This window comes from Phocoena sinus, chromosome 1, assembly GCF_008692025.1.
Source record: "Phocoena sinus isolate mPhoSin1 chromosome 1, mPhoSin1.pri, whole genome shotgun sequence".
Classification (NCBI taxonomy): Eukaryota; Metazoa; Chordata; class Mammalia; order Artiodactyla; family Phocoenidae; genus Phocoena; species Phocoena sinus.
In genome coordinates, this window is record NC_045763.1 from 46,246,019 (window position 1) to 46,265,896 (window position 19,878).

Consider the following 19,878-nt stretch of genomic DNA (forward strand, 5'->3'; position numbering starts at 1 on the left):
TGATTGGTGTTGCGGTGTCCAGAGCCTGTGTTGGATGTGAGGTGGGGCCTCCTCTTTGCTCCATGGCCTGTCAGGGGCGGGGTCTGCTCCTCCGTTGTTGGAGTAGAAGCCATGACGGTCAGGTTCAGGCTTTGTTGCCCTTGAGTGTGTGCCCTGCCCCAAGGGAGGTGGTTGCTGAAGCAGGTGAGGCCCGTGTACTCACAGAGGACTTGTGCACTACCTGTGTAAGCATCCGTGATTCACTCAGAAGCAGCCCAAGGTCACGTCCCTTTCTCCACTTTGTTCGTCCCAGATCTAGTGCAAGGCTGTGGTGTGGAGTAGGCTGGAGTGGGGGTCAGGGCATTGTGGTTGCAGGAATTGAGGTGGCCGTGCTGCCACCTGGGACCTGGGGTTGCCTCTGTGGCAGAGCTCTCCCGGCACCTGGCCACTCCAGATCTGATGCTAAGGTGCAGTGTGGAGTGGGCAGAACTAGGGTGCTCCCACCGGGAAACCATCACTGCATACTCCCACCCAGGGCCTGCCTGACTGCCCAAGATTCAGCGCCTAGCCACTGTGTGTTCTTGTGGCACTGCCCGGTGTGCGCACTGACAATGTCTGCTGCAGCTAGACTTGCTGCCGCTGTTCGGATGCTGACATTGGGTTTTGCAGCTACCCCAAATCACATCTCAGGCCTTCCAGGCTGTCTCTGTAGCTAGATTGAGTCCTCTCCCAGGATCTGCCTGCCTGAGATTCAGTGCTTAGCCGCTGTGTGTTCTTGTGGTGCCGCTTGGTGTGTGCACTGACGGTGTCTGCTTGGTTTGGCCCGCCACCCTGGTGCGTACAGACAGTGGTCTCCATTGTTGTGCTCAGATCACACCCCAAGCACCCTGGTCTGTCTCTGCGCAGCTAGACCGAATCTTTGCCGTGATCTCACACCAGGCTGTGGTGTGGAGTGAGTGTGGCTGAGGCACTGGCCCCTTTGGATTGGGAAGTGCAGCGAGGCAGCAGCCTCAAGTGCAGGTCTCTCTCCACCCTGATTGTTAGCGAGCCAGCACACGCGCATTCCTCTCGAGTAGAGTCTAGGCTTCTCCAGCCCCTCTATCTGTGTCAGCGGATTTCCCAGCAGTCAAGGGGGCTTCCCAGGGTGAGGATCCATCCATGTGGACCTTCTCTTCCTTACAGAGCACTCCCAGGGGTGCCAGTCCCAACCTGATGCTTTTTTTTCCTCTGTCCTATCTAATCACATGGAGATCTTTCTTGCTGCTTTGGTTGTATAGGAAATCTTCTGCCAGTTTCCAGTTAGTTTTCTGTGAGAATTGTTCCACATGTAGATGTATTTTTGATGTTTGTGGGGGGAGGTGAGCTCCACGTCCTCCTGTTGCGCCGTCTTGATCCCCCTCTGCCTATCCCCAGCTATGTTCTTTATAGCAAAAGGAATCCCACATTGTATTGTATCTAGTGCTCATGTCCCTTTAGTCTCCTTCACCCTATGGAAGACTTTCTCAGTCTTCCGTCAGCTTCCTTGATCTTACCACTTTTTTTTTTTTTTGCGGTACGCAGGCCTCTCACTGCTGTGGCCACTCCCGTCGCGGAGCACAGACTCCGGACGCGCAGGCTCAGCGGCCATGGCTCACGGGCCCAGCCGCTCCGCGGCATGTGGGATCTTCCTGGACCGGGGCACGAACCCATGTCCCCTGCATCGGCAGGCAGACTCTCAACCACTGTGCCACCAGGGAAGCCCGATCTTACCACTTTTGAAGATTACAAACTAGTTATTTTGTGGAAAGTCCATCAGTGTGTTTCCTTGTGACCATGACCTGGATTATGTATATTTGACTGGAATATCACAGAAGCAATGCTGTATTCTTGTTGCATCCCATCAGGTGCACATAATTTCAAATGTCCCATTACTGATGGTGTTCACCTTAGTCCCCTGATTGAGGTAGGGGTTTGCCAATCTTCTCTGCTGTAAAGTTACTCTTTTCCCCTTTGTAATTAGTATTTTATAGGGAGGTACTTTGAAATGATACAGATATCTTATTCATCAAACCATCAACATAATCATTTATATCAGTGGATTTATGGTTTCTTACTTTATTCATTGAGTTATAATCTATGACTGTGGTTATGTTATGCTCAAATTTTCTCAGATTTAGTCAGTGGGAATGCCTTCAAATTTGCTTCTGTGTCCTTTTGACTTGTCTCCATTTTTAGAGCACTTCTTGCTTTCTGTCACAAGATGTTCAAGGCTCAAATTGTGCTTTCCTTGCCTTAGCTCTAGAATCAGCCATTTTTCCCAAGGAGGGCCTGGCTCTTTTTGGTGGAAAATGATATTAGAAGTCAAGTAGTAGGTGTATTCATAAGTACAGGGGTGAGGGGAAGGAGGGTGCTCACTGCTTCAATGCTGTGTATGTGTGTGTATGAGCTCTCACTGGTATCTCCAGTTCTAATCCAACACTATCTCTTTCTATATCTCTTTCTATATTTTTAACAGTAACTTCTATTATTCTTAATATATTATTTATTTGTATTTAATCCCCCTCCTGTCACCACCAGTCTCCCCTCTCCCTTGGGGAACCTTCCTCACCTCACTTGGATTCCTGACTCCCCCCCATCAGGCTGCTGCCCCAGCACAGTGCCCTCCTCATCCTACATGCACTCTGTCACCCCACGCTGCTTAACCAGCCTGCATGAATCTCTTCCTCATCCTGCGTGGGTCCTCACTCCCCTCAGCAGGCCACCTCCTGCCATGAGTGGCTGCCCTTCTCACCCTGCTTAGCTGGCCAGTCCGCAATGAGGATGCCTATCTCCACTGGCCGGTCTCTGATACCCCTCACCCCCCAGCATCCCTCCTATGCAGATGTCTTCCTCAACCTACTTGGGCTTTGACACCTGCACAGGGCTATCCCCTGTGTGGACATCTCTCTTCCCCTGCTCTGGGCCACTAGTGCTTTCTTTTCCCACAACTAATGGCTGTTGCACAGAATTGTTAGGGAAGGGAAGGCTCATAGGCCTGGACTTTCAGTCTTGGCTCCTCTGTTTACTAGCTGGGTTTAGTCAGTAAGTTATTTCCCCTCTGTGAGCCTTGGTCCTGTCTTTGGGAAATGGAGCCAGTAATATCTTCCTTAGTGTCGTGGGAGAGGACTGAGTGCTTTATACTCCACGACTCTCTAAGGGAGGCACTCAGCTAATAACAGTTGCATGTCTTTAACGTTTCCCCAGACTTGGCCTCAGCATGCCTAGTGCTGCTGAAGCCCTTTATTTGTATCTGACTCCTGCTCCCGTTCATCCTGCAGGTCTACTTTGAGGATGGCGACAGGTCAGAACTGTACCGGGTGCCTCCCAACAGCACCCTGCTGCAGGTGCTGCAGCACCCCAGGTGAGTCACCGTCACGGGGCTGCGCAGACCCAGAAGGATGCTCAGGTACCATCCACGGGATACAGCCAGGTTTTCGTTCCACCACCGAGTGTTTGCCTTGTGCTCCTCTCCCTTCTGCCCTGGATACAAAACTGTGTGAGACAGCGACCACAGAGACTGTCCTGGACCATCGGCCAAACAGGCTGCAGTGTGATGATTCAACCCATTGCACTGCAGCCATGACGTCCTCAGGGAGAGGTCAGTGGGGCTGCTTGAGAAAGAAGCAGCTGCCTGGCTTTTGTACCAAAAACAGCTGGAATGGCCCTCCTATTCCTGATTGTGCCTGTGTCCCCTGACATCGCCACATGGAAAGAGCATTGGCTCTTGAAGTCAGACACCGTCATTTAGTGGCTCTTTGGCTCTGAGCACGTACTGCCTCCCTGGGGCTGTTTCCTCATCTCTAAAATGGGGATAATAGCTGTTGCCTACATGTTTCTCAGGTATTTGAGAGAGTAGGAGTCACAGCTCTGATGGACTAAGGGGCAGTCTTGCTGTGCGAGGGCACCTTTGTTAGTCGCAGCGGCAGCCAGCTGGATTTGGCAGTTGTCTCTTCAGCTTTGGGATGTTCCTGGACTATAAGGGAATGCCCTCAGTAGCTTTGTAAGGTGACTCTTGGGCTACTTTTCCCTAAGCTGTGAGCGAAGCAAATGTCTTGCATCTACGCTAAAAGAGCTAGGGCAACGAGGGTGGTTGGGCGTGGTAGGAAATGAGGCTGGAGGACCAGGTTAGGGCCGTGTGCAACAGCCTTGGATGCCCTGAGGAGCACGAACTCTGTCCTGATGGTGGTGTATGGTGCCCCAGGGGGTGTTCAGGTGAAATTTACCAAGGAATGTACAGAGCTTGTGTACTCTTCGGTGGTGAAGGCTGAATAGAGGGTTGATTGGAGAGAAGTGTAGGAGGCACGTTGGGATGGGAGTTGGTGATGTGCTGACTGACTTGGTGTGGGTGTCCAGCTGGCCTTGATGCTTCTGCTTCAGCCTGGCAGGCAGGCGGTGAGGGTTTCTTCAGATATGATCCATGACTTCTCTTGGAAGCACTTTTTTCTGGCCCTAAGTCTCCCTTCTAGTTTAGAGACAAATTTTTAGCTGTTCATTTTCTCAGTTGTTAGATTACCCAGAATTCTTTAAAGGCCCAAGGTCTACTCTACCCCGTCTTCCAGAAAATGGGGGAGAAATCTAAACAGAAAGCAGACTGATTTGTGGAGGAAAACCAGTTTCATGCTTCTCAGAAAGTGTAAATGCATTGGAAATGATTATTTTTTAAATGACTAACATAGGCAGGAGGCTTAGCACGGGTGACTGGCAACTTCAGACCCTGAACTGGGTGCTGGGCCAAGCTACAGGCTCCTGTGCCCATACCCAACTCCATGGGGTGCTACTAACACCCCTGGACCCGGGAGGCTAAGGCCTTGCCTAGCCTGCCCACTCCATTGCTTTATGCCCAACAGCTGCAAACGCTCTAGTGACCCGCACCTCCTGGCTTTTGCTCCCCCATGCCCCGTCTCTACCCCTTTTTCAGTTAACGCAAGCTGAGACATGGCAGCTTCCCGGAAGCCTTTCCTGATTCCCCTTTCCCATAGAGGGAATCACGTCCCTTGGGCTAACACCATACCTCACAGATGCTTCTACAGTTGTGCCTTGCTGTCATTATTTATCTCCCTCCCCCCAGAGAGGGACGGTGAATTTTGTTTTTTGTTTAATGTGTGTTTTCAGCAAGGGGCCTGGCTTACCCTGGGCACTCACTGTTGAATGAAGGACTGAAAGCGTGTTCTTGTTTTATTTCACGTTTAGCCATAGACATACATGATGCTATAGGACTTGCCCAAAGGTTCTCGCTAGGTTCTAAGGGAGAGAGGGTCATGCTAATTTGCAGACTTATAAACAACCAGACAAATAAATATGCTGAACTTGCATTTTAATGTTGACTCATATCTAAAGGTTCACCTTGACTTGTTGGGAAGGTCCATGGATGATTAAGATTGCAATTCAATTAACCCCTCTCTTTTATTGTGTTCACTGCAGGTACTTTGTAAAAGCCCTGACACCAGCATTTTTGGTCTGTGTAGGATCCTCTGCTTTTTGCAGGAATTATCTCCGGGGGAGAAAGGTGCGCCAGGTAAAGTGACTGGGCCATGCTGTGAGAGCCAGGCCCCCTGGACCTCCTCCTCCCTCCTGCTCCTCAGCCTGGGGTCTAGCACACTTGAATCAGCAGGACCTACTCCTAGAATCCAGCGGTTTATTTCTGTCACTCTGGGGACAGGCATTCCCTGCATTGTGGTTGGGAAGGAGCTGCCGACTTCCTGAACTGCAGCCTCTCTGGTCAGAGTACTGAGCTCCAGCTGGTCTTCACTCATCTCTCTTGGTACAAAACTCCGTGCCTTGGTCATGACATCCTTGGACTCACTGTGAGCTGTGTTACCCACCAGCCTCCATCTCTGACCTGAGGAACTCACTGGTCTGTGGACGCTGACTCACAATCCAGTGACGTGGTTCTGAACCTTTGTGGAGTCAGGCCTTAGAGAAGCTGTGGCTCACACTGCAGACATACACAAACCATGCGTGTAATTGTAAGGTATCGGAGCTGAGAGACTCGGGCCTCCCGTGACTTCACGAGCACAGACGGCTGCTCTGTGGAGACGCTGTAGATCCCTTGGGGTGAGATGGGGCCAGGAAAGCCAGGTCCTGTTTCTGTATCTATAAAGACCTACAAACTGGGGTCCTCCAGAACCACTAAAATGTTTGTCACTTTTCCTGATCTTGGCAGTATGGAGAACTGTGACATACTTGGACAGTATGTCACAGTTTTTACATTTCAGAATTTTATGCCTTTTAAACTGGGAAATCTTTTTGTATGTTGAGTCACTGTCATACGTTGTATTTTTGTCTGCAGCTTTTCGCTTCCTCCTCCCTAGAGGATTTTATGTGCCCTTACCTTGCGTTGCCCACCCCGTCCCCCAGCGAAGAGTGTACTTCCCTGCTCCTGATGCAAAGGGATGTGAGTGGACATGTCCAGACCGAGCTTACAGAGCATCACGTGGTAGGCTTTTGCTCTTTTCCCTCTGCTGTGGGAACATAGTTCCCAGAGAGGGGCTGTTCCTTTAGCCTGGGTGTCAGATGCTAAGACACATGGAGCAGAGCTGAAGCAGCTGGCCTGCAGCCATTGACTGTAACATGAATGAGAAATAAATGTTTGTTGTAGTAATAAGCACTGAGATTTGGGGGTTGTTTGTTACTATAGCAAAGCTAACTAATACATCATTAAACTGAAACCAGCTGCTGTACTTAAGATCGACTAATTTGGGGTTTTGTGCTGTGCCTGCCTTTGTCTTTGAAGCTCATTTTGCTGTGGAATATTTACAAAGGACCAGGCAGCTTTCTTCCAGGTGCAGGTCCCTGCCTGTGGCTTGTGGCCAGAGAGCTGAAGTCCAGCCTCCATCCTAAGCCTGGCTTAGGCCACACTGAGGCCATCCTCTCTCACTTTCCAGCAGGACTCCATGCTTTGTGTAAGAGGCTAACATTCAGCTAGCAGCAACCCCAGCAGGCATTGCAGGGTTCCCTGCAGGAGCCACCACACTCTCATGGGGCAGAGCAGGTTCCAGGGTGCCGCCTTACTCACCTGTGACACAGACTGGTTACCGTGCCCCCTCTGGACACTGAGGCTGGGGTGAGATGCCAGATGAGAGCAAATTGTACGGTCACAAGTATACACACCTTGAGAACGATGCCTATGTGACCATCGTCCCCGTCACCCAGCCCTTTCGTAAGACTCCCGGCAGTCAAGTCCTCAGTCGTTTCTGCTCCACCTTCTCTTCAGTCCCTGCCGCAGCTCCAGCTGGGGTGGGACACAGGCAGAAAGGGGAGAAAAGGGACTTAGGATGGCGAGCTGTGAGACCAGAGGTAGGATCCTGGTGCTGCTGACTTGCTGTGACTGTGAGTGAGGGACGGCCACGTGGAGAATGGTCCCTGTTCCCCCCTCACAGGCATGTCTGAGGCCCTGCTGTGCAGATACCATGTGCAAAGTGCTCAGTGCAGTGCCTGGCACATAATTACTAATAACCAACTCTTAACTCAGTGAAACTATACGCAGGGGCACATCCATGCACACCTGTAGCACTTAGACCAGTGATTCTCAACCAGAGCAGCTTTGCATCCTGGGGGGACATTTGCCAATATCTAGAGACATTTTTGGTTGTCACAACTTGGTGGAATGCTAGTGGGTGGAGGCCAGGGACGCTGCTAAACATCCTGCAGTGCACAGGACAGCCCTCAGCAAAGATATCTGGCCCAAATTGTCACTAGTGCTTAATGAGAAAGGCTGCACTTAGAGAGGCTGCACTTAGAGAAATGCTGCACTAAACCTTCCAGAAGGTAAGCTCTCAGTGGGCAGGGGCCAGATGAGGGGCTGGTCTGACTGCCCAGGCCTGACATACAGTGGGAACTCAGTGAGTGTGTGCCGATGAGTGGATGGAAGAATGAAGGAACTAATGAATGAAAAGAAATTAGCCAGAGTCCTGTCCCAAGGCCCCACTTGCATACACACAAGCACTAGTAAAGGCATTCCCAAGCTCACACCCAATGTGGCCACCTTACACCTCTTCCAGGAAGGCTCCTGGCCTCCCAGTCCATGGCTGTGCCTCCTCTGACTTCTGCCATCCTCTAAGGGTCGCCAGGTGAGTGAACCCAGTTCGGACTTAGGAGTGACCTACAGAAGTTAGGATGAGAACCTGGCTGGCGTGAGGAGCAGGGGGCCCCTTGAGCCCCACCTGCCTGGCGTGTGTGCCCACACCCCCTTCCAGAGCACAAGGCCTCACCCAGCCTTGCCCCACTGCAGTGGCTATGATGGTGGGCAGCGCAGCCCAGCTGAGCACAGCCAGGAGTGTGGGGGAAGGGCCCTAGGCACGCCCCTTCCTCAGCGGCGGAGCCTGCGGGGGTTGGGGGACAGGTGGCCCTCATGTGAAGCGGATGCGTGCAGTGGGACCTGTGGGCCTGGCCTTCACCTGCTGCCTCCCCGGCCACCTGCCTATGCCTGGGATTCCAGCAGAGCCTAATCAGAGCTCCCCACAAGTTCTTAACCCCTCGCCACCTCATTTTACAGATGAGGAAACTTAGGCCCAGAGGAGGGACAAGGAACCAGCATCCTTGGCATCCCCGACTTGAGGCAGAGCCTTTCCCACCATCCCAGGGCCCCTCCTTCCCACAAGACTAGAGTGTGGCCCTTCCCAGGGCCAGGGGTCAGGGATGGAGGTGAGACCCCCCACACCCTGTCTGGTTACCTCTGTGGAATTAGGGTGGAAGCTGGAGCACTGGGTGGAGGAACAAAGCCCTCTTAAGCCAACCCTGATGAAACACACTGCTGGCAGTTGCCCAAGGGCAGGCAGAGACATGATGGCCATCAATACGGAGTGCAAGCACTGCAAACCATGTACCTGAATTCTCTCATCCTAACAGCCATGCTCTCAGGTCTGTGATCCCAATTTCATGAATAAGGAGATGGGGGCACGCAGTCTCACCAGTGAGTGTCAGAGCCAGGATCTGAACCCCAGCATCTCACTCCAGAGCCCACCTGCCTCCTTTGCCATGTTCCTTTCATTCCATTTGCTTTACAGACATTTAATGGGCACCAGCCAAGGGCAGGGCATCAGCCAGCCTCTGCCTTCAGGGTCATGCTGTTGAGTGGGTGTCATAAACCTAACCCTGGGCTGAGAACTGCCCCAGTGAAGAGAAATGCAGCCACTACAAGCAAGTCTGTCCATGCCCCTGCTCCCTGTTCCCCCATCAACACTCCTGGTGTGGCATTCAAGGCCCTTCAGGGTCTGGCCCTTTACCTCTGCAGCTCCCTCTGTCTCCAGCCTCCTTAGCCCAGCCATCCTGGCCTCGGTTCAGCTATAGGGCAGGAGGGTGCACTGGCTAGAGTATCAGCTCTGGAACCACACTGCCTGCCTTCTAATTCCAGCCCCATGACCCACTAGCTGAGTGGCCTCGGGTACCGGTCCTCAGTTTCCTCGTCTGCAAGATGAGGGTAACAGCATCTACCTCATGCAGATGCTGTGAGAATTAAATGAATTCATCTGTGTGTAGCACATGGAACACAGCTTGCCGCATACCAAGTATTTGTTTAATCTATGGAACTTAACTTTATTCTCCAGTCTTGCCATGCACTTAGCTTTGGACTTTGCACATTGTTTCCTTTGTCTGGAAGACTCTTTCTTCCACTTCTTCCCCTCCCTCCATTCCCACTGTTCCCCCCTTTACTATTTAACACCTAGTCTTCCATTAGGCCCAGGTGCCTCTTCCAGGAAGCCCTCCTGGCTTATCACATGTCCCATGATACCTGCACCATCCCTACACTTACACTACACAGTAATTGTCTGATTACTGGTTAGTTGCTCCCACTTCTCTGGAAACTGAGTCAGGGACCCTGAACTGTGCGTGTACTCCCAGGACCTAGCACAGCACCTGCTCAGCACACAGCAGGTGCACAACAAATAATTACTGACTGATGACACAGGCAGGAGTGATGACTTCTGAACAGATGGAGTGTGGGGAGCCACCACACATGACGGATGTGGGCCGTTCAGTTGAAGAAGGGATTGGTGGGGTTGGGAGAGGTGGGAGGGTCTTCAAGCAAAGGCAAGGAGCCTTGAAAGGACATATTCCAGGGGTAGCGTGTGGGCTGGCTGGGCTTGGTGGTAACGGCTGCCATCTATTGGGCACTTAGGATATGCCAGACATCGTCCTAGAGTGCTTCACGTGGATGGGCTCAATCCTTGCAACACCTATGGGAGGCCAGTAGCTCAGCAACATTTTGCTGAGAAGAAAAGTGGCACAGAGAGGAGAAGCAGCTTACAGAGCCAGCTAGTGAAGAGTGGACCAGAACTTGAATTCAGGACTCCCCTAAGCCCCTCAGGAGATACTAACAGTAGCAAGACTGGGCCTCTGCCTCCAGGAGTTGGCGACAAACCCAGAGGCCCTTGCCTGCTCACTCCAAGGTCATGGTAAAGTCTTGGTGCTCACTGTGACCTGCAACGTCCCCGACGTGTCTACCTGCGTAGAAGAATCCAGCCTGCAGAAACCCCTGCCAGCACCCAACATCCTGCCCATGGCATTTCCGTCAGACCACGCGCTTTCTGGGTGAGCTGGGCAACAGGTTCTCTCCTTGTACATGGGGTGTCCTCACCGGTAAGTGCCTCCACCTCACTCTCCCGGCCCTACACGGTTTTAACCACAAGCTTATGAGCAGCCTTGAGAGCTGCTGGCTTAATAGGAGTGGACACCATCCCTGCACGGAGGAGGGGCCTGAACGTGGGAGCCTAAAGTTGCCACCCCATTGTGGTGGGCCATGTGCACTGTCCACCCACCTACTGAGCACAGAGGACTAACTGACCTTCCATAAGGGCAACTGCCACTTCCCAAGCACCTGCTGTGAACAGGCACTGCTGTCCCCGTTCTACCTATGAGGAAGCACAGGGGTATAAGTATCTTGTACCAGGCCACATAGCTACTAAATGGCCCAGGCAGCCTGACACCAGAGTCTCTAGTCTGGGTCACTACGATGTAAGTCATTATTTTAAATTAAGTGAAGTACCTTGACTTCTTTTCCCCAAAGTTCACAGTAACATCATAAAAATCTTTATTTTCCCATTTTCCACATTATAGAAAACTTAAAAAAAAATCCTCTTCCTAACCCTAAAACAAAGCCGTGTGTGCCCTTGATGCGTAACAATTCTAAAATGCATTCTGGCGTCTAGGTGTAGAAATGGACAGTGGGAACTCTGTGAAGAGGCCTGGCACTCAAGTAGTTAAGGAAGTGACAATTTCGAGATTTCTGCAAAGCTCCTTTATTGATAGCCCAGCAGGTGTTTCTTCCATTAAAACACTGAATATTAATGGAGCGCTTGATTTACATTCTAAACTTGATTTACACGACGGTTTTGTTATGCACCAGCCTTTGTCCTCAAGTATTATTTCTGCTAAACATTTCTCAGCCAGTTGCTTCTCCATCTCCCCAAGGAATGAGCAATGATAATACAGCCTGTACCTGTTATTTTGCCAGCAACCCCATTTCATCAATTTATGGCAAGAGGTAACACTGGCAAGTTCAGAAAGGAGAGAAGAAGGTACACGGTTTGAAAATGTCTGTCTTTCCTCTAAGGAGATGGAACCATTCTGCAGGTTCCATCTTAAGGTTAAGGTTACTTAATTCTTGCTCGTGGCACCCCCCAGGAAGGTTGTGAAGCAACATATCAAAAAAACAAAACCCAGGTCTCGAGATAATGTTAACAGCAGAACCTGAGCTCCCAATGGGGGTATTTCCTAAGTCATCCCATGTAAAGGAAGCATTTCCTGAGAGCACACTAAGGGTTAAGCTTTTCATATGTCAGCTCAGCCAACCCTTAGACAACCCAGGGAGGTAGGTACCATTATCATGAGCACATCTTACAGATGAAGAATCTAAGATACACAGATGCACAAAGGACAAGTTATTTGTCTAAGATAACATCCCTGCTAAGTGGTGGATTTAGGACTGTCTGTTCAAGGTTCTGATCTTTCCACCAAATTATACTGCCCCTGGCTACAGGACACTGGCTAAGTAATCAGGAGACCTGGGTTTCAGTTCAGCTTGACCTTGAGCAAATCACTGTGCTCCTTGTACGCGTCTCCCTTGGAAAACAGAGCATGGGTACCTGTTTCAAACCTACAGCACTTCTGTAGCTCAAAGGCTGACTCAGCCAGACATCACTCCCTGCAACAAGATGGACCCAAGGTAGCCTAACTTAGGAGACGTAGCACCTGGCTTGCAATCAGGCGGTTTGCCAGTAAGATGGGTTGTGGCAAGTTAATTCCCACTGCAGGCCTGTCTCCCATCTGTGAAACGAGGGCTGGACAGGCACGCTCCAAGTTCTCCCATTCTAAAGGTCCATGATTCTACATCACCCTCAAATCGTTCTGTGTCATACACATTTATGAGCGTTTTAAATTAATTGGTTCTCTATTCCGAGTCTGATTTTTTTTAATAAGGAGGCAAATGCATATTTATTTATTTATTTTTGGTTGCACCCCACAGCATGTGGGATCTTAGTTCCCTGAGGGACTGAACCCGTGCCCCCTGCAGTGGAAGGGTGGAGTCTTAACCACTGGACCACCAGGGAAGTCTGAATCTGATTTTTAAAAGTGCTTATTCTTGGGCTTCCCTGGTGGCGCAGTGGTTGAGAGTCTGCCTGCTGATGCAGGGGACACGGGTTCGTGCCCCAGTCCGGGAAGATCCCACATGCCACGGAGCGGCTGGGCCCGTGAGCCATGCCCGCTGAGCCTGCGCGTCTGGAGCCTGTGCTCCGCAATGGGAGAGGCCACCACAGTGAGAGGCCCGCATACCGCAAAAAAAAAAAAAAGATTCAGAACAATAAAGCACCCATTTGCACGAATTCTAATTTCTCTACTTCAGGCTAACTTGATCAGACAGACATAAATAATCTTTTACTTATTGGAATCATTTTGCCCAGGCAGAGGCCATGCGGTATAGTGGGACAGGCACAGGTGTTGGTCAGTACTCAGATTCTAGCTCTGATACGTAATAGCTGTGCATCCTTGATTAAGTTGCTTAAATGGAGTTTCAGGTTTCCTCATCTGTAAAATGAGGATTTCACAGGACCTACCTCGCACAGTTTTAAGTTGTGAACACGGCATATAAAAGGGCCTCACAGCACAGTGGCACGTGCAGGCCCTCGACAAATGAATGAGCAGACCACTGAAAGCAGAGAGCTCACATCAATCTGACAACGCACAACCGAAATGACTCAAATACTCCACCTTGCAACGTAGCCTCAGAAGGCACTCCACCGACTTTACGAATTAGAATCAACTGGGGAGTTTTAAAACCGCCAATGCCCAGGCCACACCCCAGAACAGAACCTCGGGGTGGGACACAGGGGATTCCACTGTGCAGCCAAGGGTAAGATTCCTGCCTTACAATCCAGCCTTTCTGGGTTTGCTCTCAGAATCCCTGTCTCCTGGCCTGAATGCTGGCGCAGAGCCCAGCGGTAGGCCTGGGAGTCATTAGGAAACCTGATGGTGTGTGCTGGGGGTGAGGTTACTCTGGCAGGAACAGTGGTCACAAGCTGCAGGGAAGCTGTTTGGCAAGAAGAACAACAGGCCGAGACAAGAACTTCAGTGCACTAGGAATCAGCCTAGGACTCCAGCCTCAGGGAGCTGACCATCGACAAGAGGCTGGCCGCCATACAATGAGCTGTGCCCGCCAAGTGAAAAAGAAGGGCGTCGGTGCTGAGCAGGTGAGCATAGGGGGAGCCAAAGACAGAACCACTGCCAGGAGCTGCCGAGCATGTTTCAGGAGGTGGTGGCTTTGAGCTTGGCCCCGAGAGATTCTTGTTAGGTTTGGACAAGCCATGACCCTGGGGGCCGAGGATGGAGAACCTGATTCTGCTCCTGGAAGCAGGAGCAATGAAAGCTCCAGCCAGCTGCCAGTTCTCCCCAGGGCTCAGGCAGAGACCTTAATATTCACCGCTGTCGTGCGTGGCACTAGGATGCAACTCTGCGCGCAGGACGAAGTCGCCGCGGCACTCGAAGCCTGCTGCCCCTCACACCTGTGGGAAGCAATGGTTTAACACACATCTTCCCAGCCACCCAGTTTTCTTTTTTGAGTGGAGAAAGAGTAGAAAAAGGAACGTTTCCAGGCAGGAAGCTGCTGCACCGTTAACGTGGCAGGTGTTAGCACTGTTTCCAATTAACATGCAAGGCTCGTCCCAATAGTTTGACTTTATTCAATCAATGTAACACGACCTCAGTGCTAAGCCGCCTCAAGAGGAAGGGCCAGGTCTCTGGAGGTGGTTTGGGGGCAATTAGCTAATTGTATTTACCTTCTGGGTAGCTTAGACGATGGAGGATCAGAGGAACAGATCAGATCTGATCTGCCTGTCATGAGCCTCTCGGGGAACCAGCCAGTCACAGCTGTAAGGACCTTACAGATCTAGTTCCATTTTCTCACATCACAGATGGGGAAACTGAGGCACCAGCAGGGGAGGGGTCGTGTCCAAGTCTCCAGTGAGTCAGTGGCAGTCAGGTGTCCTGATTCTTCTCCCCAGACCATCAGGCCAACTTCTCAATGGAGGAAGACAGGCGGGCTGCCTCTCTGGACCGAATGCAGCAAGAGGCCCGTGGTTGGACTGCTGGAGCTGGAAGGACCTCGGCCACTGGGGAGGCCCCATCCTACACATGGGAAACTCCACTGAGAGAAGGGAAGTGACTCTCCTGAGGGCCAAGATGACAACTTGGCTCCTCCTAGCCACTACCTCCGAATAGAATATAAAAGGAATGATATGTGGCAGCAGGGCCAGCCAGACAAAGGGATCAAGATAATGACTTTAAATACAAATAGTCCGAACAGATGACTGGATAACAACTGGTTTTCCTAACATGGTCTCACCTTCCATGAGCTGCCCTCTTTCTGGGGAGACCAGCTCTGGAAAGCAGTATAGAAAGGCAGCATTAGAATGAACACGGAGACTGTGAGATGCAGTGGGAGGGGTCCAGGGGGCGTTTAGACAACCTGCACTTGGCTCAGTAATTCCAGGACTCCCTCTCTGGTGAGGAAGACCACCTCTCCGGTGTTCTGGCACCAAACCTCAAAATGTGCAGGGTCGTCCAGGGCCCTCTTGCCCGCGATGATCACAAAGGGGTAGCCGAACTTGTTGGCGTCTTTCAGTCTGTATCCAATGGTCAGATGGGTCCTGTCATCCAGCAGGACCTCCCCTTGGAGCTGCGGCACTGCCTCTGTGATGTGGTCATACAGGTGCCCCGTGAGCTCTGAGGCCGCCTCCTCCTTACTGCCCTTCTTGGGGGAAATGAGGCAGACTTGGTAAGGGGCCAGGAGGCCGGGCCAGCGGATGCAGTCTTCTGTAGCGAGAGCTTCAATGACAGCGGCCAAGATCCGTGTCACACCCAAGCCATAGCACCCCATTTCAGCCAGGGATGGCTTGCCGTGGACATTGGTGAACTGGGCACTGAAAATGGAGGAGTACTTGGTGCCCAGGTAAAACGTGTGCCCGACCTCGATGCCTTTGGTTTTGGTCAGTGGCCCCTGGCAAGCAGGGCAGTTTGTTGGTGACAAGTCCAGAGTCTCCATGTTGGCCGAAAAGCCGCAGCTGGAACAGACTGCAAGCCGGTCCTCTCCGACGTCCACCGGCAGCTGGAACTCGTGAGACATCGTGCCCCCGATGCTGCCCACGTCTGCCTGGACCTTGACGCACTGCAGCCCCAGCCTGTCAAACAGGCTGCTGTAGGCATCACACACCAGGCTGTAGGTCTGCTGGGCAGCCTCAGGGGAGGAGTCGAAGGTGTACATGTCCTTCATGTAGAACTCTCGGCCTCGGAGAAGACCAAAGCGGGGCCTGGGCTCATCCCGAAACTTCCTCGTCACCTGGTAGAGCAGGAGCGGGAGCTGCTTGTAGGACAGTGTCTGCTGGGAGGCAATCAGGGCTGTAATGGCTTCCTCGTGAGTTGGTCCTAAGCAGTACTCCTTGCCGTGTCTGTCTCTAAGTTTTAGCAGCTCCTTGCCCATAGAGTCCCACCGGCTGGTGGCTCGCCAGAGCTCTGCTGGGCTGAGGCTGGGCATGTTGACCTTCTGTCCCCCGATGGCCTGCATCTCCTGGTCTATCACCCGCACAAGCTTCTCCATGGCACGGACAGTATAAGGCAGGAGGTGGTAACAGCCGGAGCTTGCTGGGTGAATCAGGCCCACCTGCAGCATCAGCCGCTGGCTCTTACAGGTCAGCTCGCCAGTTCTGCCCTCTAGAGAGAGCACCTGGTCTTCCCGAAGGTTCTGGGGCTGGAACATGCGGGACAGCACCAAGCGCTTCCCTCTCCCGGGGGCACGGTGGTGAAACCTGTGAGGAACGTACCCCGAGAGCTGGTGACTGCAGGTGGCCAAGGCAGGCAGCGCTCTGCATCTTGTCAGCAGCCCTTCCATCACAGCCCAGCGTAAGGGGGCACCTGCGCCTGAAGAAAAACGAGCCGAGCAGAAGGTGTTAACTGTGATCCAACACCCTGCAGCAGTCAACGCAGGCTGCTCTCCAACAGACTTCTGCAACCATCACCGATCTTGTGGATGCAAATCCTTTCTTTTCTAATACCCTTGCAGATCAAAGTACTATTGTACTTCTCTCGCCATTTACTGCCGTTTAAAAAAAAATCAATATTTTCCTGTTTACGGGACTTCCCTCGTGGCGCAGTGGTTAAGGATCCGCCTGCCAATACAGGAGACACAGGTTCGAGCCCAGGTCTGGGAAGACCCCACATGCCACAGAGCAACTAAGCCCATGTGCCACAACTACTGAGCCCATGCTCTAGAGCCCATGAGCCACAACTACTGAAGCCCATGCGCTCTAGGGCCTGTGTGCCGCAACTACTGAGCCCACGTGTTGCAACTACTGAAGCCCGTGCGCCTAGAGCCCGTGCTCCACAACAAGAGAAGCCACCACAATGAGAAGCCAGTGCACCACAACGAATACTAGCCCCCGCTCGTCGCAACTAGAGAAAGCCCGCGTGCAGCAACGAAGACCCAACGCAGCCAAAAATTAAAAAAATAAATTAAATTTAAAAAATATATATTGGGGCTTCCCTGGTGGCGCAGTGGTTGAGAGTCCGCCTGCCGATGCAGGGGACACGGGTTCATGCCCCGGTCCGGGAGGATCCCACATGCCGCGGAGGGAGTGGCTGGGCCCGTGAGCCATGGCCGCTGAGCCTGCGCGTCCGGAGCCTGTGCTCCGCAACGGGAGAGGCCACAACAGTGAGAGGCCCGTGTACCGAAAAAAAGAAATATATATATATATATATTTTTTCCCGTTTATAAAAATACAACAGCATACTGTGTAGACACCAATGCGTGGTGTCTACACTGGCTCTGGAATCAGGCAGCTTGGATCCCAGTCCAGCTTCCCAATAACTGTACCCTGTGTAGCTTGGGACATGTGACTCAACTCCTCTGTGCTCAGTTTCTTCACCTGTAAAATGAAGGGACCCACCATATAGGTTTATTGTGGGAATTTAGAGAAGAGTTATAAGAAGTTATTAGAACAGTATCTGGTATATTCTATGAACCGAATCTAAGTTTGCTAAGAAAAACAGAAACAAAAAAGAAAGGAAATCAACTATAATCTCTCAGCCCAGAGACAACCGCTACTGACAATCCCTTGTCTATTTTGCGAGCCGTCTTTGCCCACGAGCCCCTACCCCACCCATGCCTTCAATGTCCTTAATGTCTCTTCCCCCCTCACAGCACACAGTCCCTGGTCAGGCCACATGGTCATGGCTCTGAGTCAACATCCCCATCCTGTACATTGTGCCTCTTAAGCTTCACATCTACCCATCCCACTGCCTCCTAGAGAACACACTGCATGAGTACTTCACACTCAGCACCCCACAGGGAGCTTGGCATCTTCCCCCTAAGCCTGCTCCCCGTCCAGCGCTGCCTGTCACTCTGAATGGTAGTGCAAGCCACCCTTTGTCCAAAACAGAAACGCAGGTTCATCCACTCTGAGCTCCCTCTGTGCCCCACCTTCACCAACCCCTCTGGCCCTGTGATTCCTACTGCTTCACTTGCTTTTGATTCTGTTCCTTCTCTCCACCTCCACAGCCTCCACCCAGGCCCAGGCCACCTGGGCTATTGCAACAGCCTCTTCACTTGGGCTCCCAGCTTCCAGGCCCACCTTCCTCCAATCCATTCTCCACGCTGTAGCCACAGGGGATACTTCCAAGACACATACAGCAACAGCTTTTCTTGCTTAAAATCCTCCAACAGCTTCCTGTTACCCTTAGAATCAGGTCTAACCTTCTCACCTTCACAGTGCACATGGCCCCATGTGAGCTAGCCGCCGGTCCCCTCTGGCCTCCTCTCACCAGTGCCCTCTCTGTGCTCCAGCTTCAGCACACTCATTATTAAAACACAGTTCCCTTTGCGTAGAATGTTCCTCTCCCCTTTGCGTACCAACATCTACTCATCCTCCAGGCCTTAGGAGTGCCACCTTGTCTTCTAGGATGCCTTTCCTGACCCACTCCCCATACCCCAAAGACCAGCTTCTCCTGCAGCAGCCCCTGATCCCCTATCAAACACCAATCACTCTTTGGAGTTACTGCTCCTTCGGCTGGGTCTTCCCCGAGGCAGTCAGCTCTGTGGAGCTGACTGGCTCACCACTCAGCACAGAGCAGGGGCTTACTAGACGATTGTCTAATGAATGAGCACGTAGGTTTCTTTATGATTTTACAAAATATTCACACATTCCTAAGGGCAGTACAACACTTCATTGACTGACTAGATCAAAAATGATTCTCCAGAGAGTTGTTAATTTCCTCTGTTGTATGTAATCTACAACAGAAGGCTTTCTTTTCTTTTGTTATATATTTGGGAGAGATCTTCAGGAACGGAATTATTGAGTCAAAGGGTATAAACTCTTTCAAGGTTCTTGATTTATGTTGCCAAATTTAGTGAGCACCCCTAAGCTTCAGCAAATCCCATGGGACAAAGCTCTTCTGCAGTATGCTGAGAACAGGTTACTAATTTCCCTCAGCTCTGGGAAGCTCAAATCCCCCCAGGTGGTTCCCTCCAGCTTCCAGCAGCCTCAATCCTCCAGCCGGTCTCCTCCAACCTCAAGCAGCTTCATCCATTTCCCCTGGGCACCGTACAAATATTATCATTTCCTATGTGGCCTATGACCTGAAAACGGCTGGAAGGCACGGCCACAGAGCCCTAGTGTGACTGCGCGGAAAAGTGCAGGCCTGGAGGCAGGGCACACGTGGCTGACACCTGGAGCCATCACTTAAGGTCCCACCTCAGGCCCGTGACCCAAGCCAGAAACTCTTTCACCCCTGACTCCTCCTCAAGCAACTGAGTCTGTCTCCAAGATTTCTCTCAAGTCCACCCCCTCCTTTCTTTCTCAGCTTGGGTTGAGAAGGCCCTCAGTGCAGCTTGCTACATTACGGTAGCCCAGTGGTTCTGAAATTTAAGCAAGCATCAGAACCACCTGGAGGGCTTGTTAAAACACTGATGGTGGGGCCTCATCCCCTGAGTTTCTGATTCAGTAAGTCTGGGGTGTGGGCAGAGAACCTGTATTTCTAACAAGTTCCCAGTCACGACCCGAGGCAGACAAGGAAGTCCTGCGATTTCACAACGGAGGAAACAGACTAGGAGACGAGTATTATTCAAGAGTTTGTGATGGTGACCCGCCCCAATCCAATGACGAGATGCACGTGGGAAAACGGACACCACGGTCTTCGGTCTCCGCGCCCAGAACCAAGCCCTCTCTTCATTCCGCAGCCCCTCCCTCAGCCCGTCCCTCAGCCCCCGGCCCTCACTGTCACCCACGATCACCAACCGTAGTCCCAGCGAACGCCGACCCCGCAGGGACCGCCGCGCCGGGCCACCGCGCCTGCGCCAGGGGCGTTCCTGCACGAAGCCCCGCCTCCTGTCCTTCCCGC

The 19,878-nt window shown here is 52.0% G+C and overlaps 2 protein-coding genes across 5 annotated transcripts in view; one reads left to right on the forward strand and one right to left on the reverse strand.

The window, feature by feature from the left end:
* Positions 1-6,601, forward strand: part of TTC4 (tetratricopeptide repeat domain 4) — a 39,610-nt gene extending 33,009 nt beyond the window's left edge. For 2 of the 3 annotated variants that reach the window (XM_032603417.1, XM_032603437.1), the window contains 3 exons: positions 3,276-3,358; positions 5,419-5,512; positions 6,287-6,601. In XM_032603417.1, coding sequence (XP_032459308.1) covers positions 3,276-3,358; positions 5,419-5,512; positions 6,287-6,472 — 363 coding nt within the window. In that variant the 3' untranslated portion in view covers positions 6,473-6,601. Of the gene's footprint in view, positions 1-3,275; positions 3,359-5,418 lie in introns of all 3 variants that reach the window. The other variant, XM_032603428.1, reaches the window with a different exon arrangement.
* A 6,133-nt stretch (positions 6,602-12,734) lies between these two features.
* PARS2 (prolyl-tRNA synthetase 2, mitochondrial) lies at positions 12,735-19,878 on the reverse strand. Of its 2 annotated transcripts, none has more exons than XM_032613685.1 (2): positions 19,776-19,878; positions 12,735-16,404 (listed from the first exon to the last, which is right to left on the reverse strand). In XM_032613685.1, the coding sequence occupies exon 2, from the start codon at positions 16,373-16,375 to the stop codon at positions 14,948-14,950; it is 1,428 nt and encodes a 475-aa protein (XP_032469576.1). In that variant the 5' UTR covers positions 16,376-16,404; positions 19,776-19,878; the 3' UTR covers positions 12,735-14,947. The 2 variants fall into 2 exon arrangements, with proteins under 2 accessions (XP_032469576.1, XP_032469586.1); XM_032613695.1 differs by having other exon boundaries at positions 12,735-16,652; positions 19,776-19,837.

Bases quoted from the DNA above. Each gene is read 5' to 3' on its own strand.
- PARS2 (XM_032613685.1), bottom strand. From the start codon at position 16,375: ATGGAAGGGCTGCTGACAAGATGCAGAGCGCTGCCTGCCTTGGCCACC.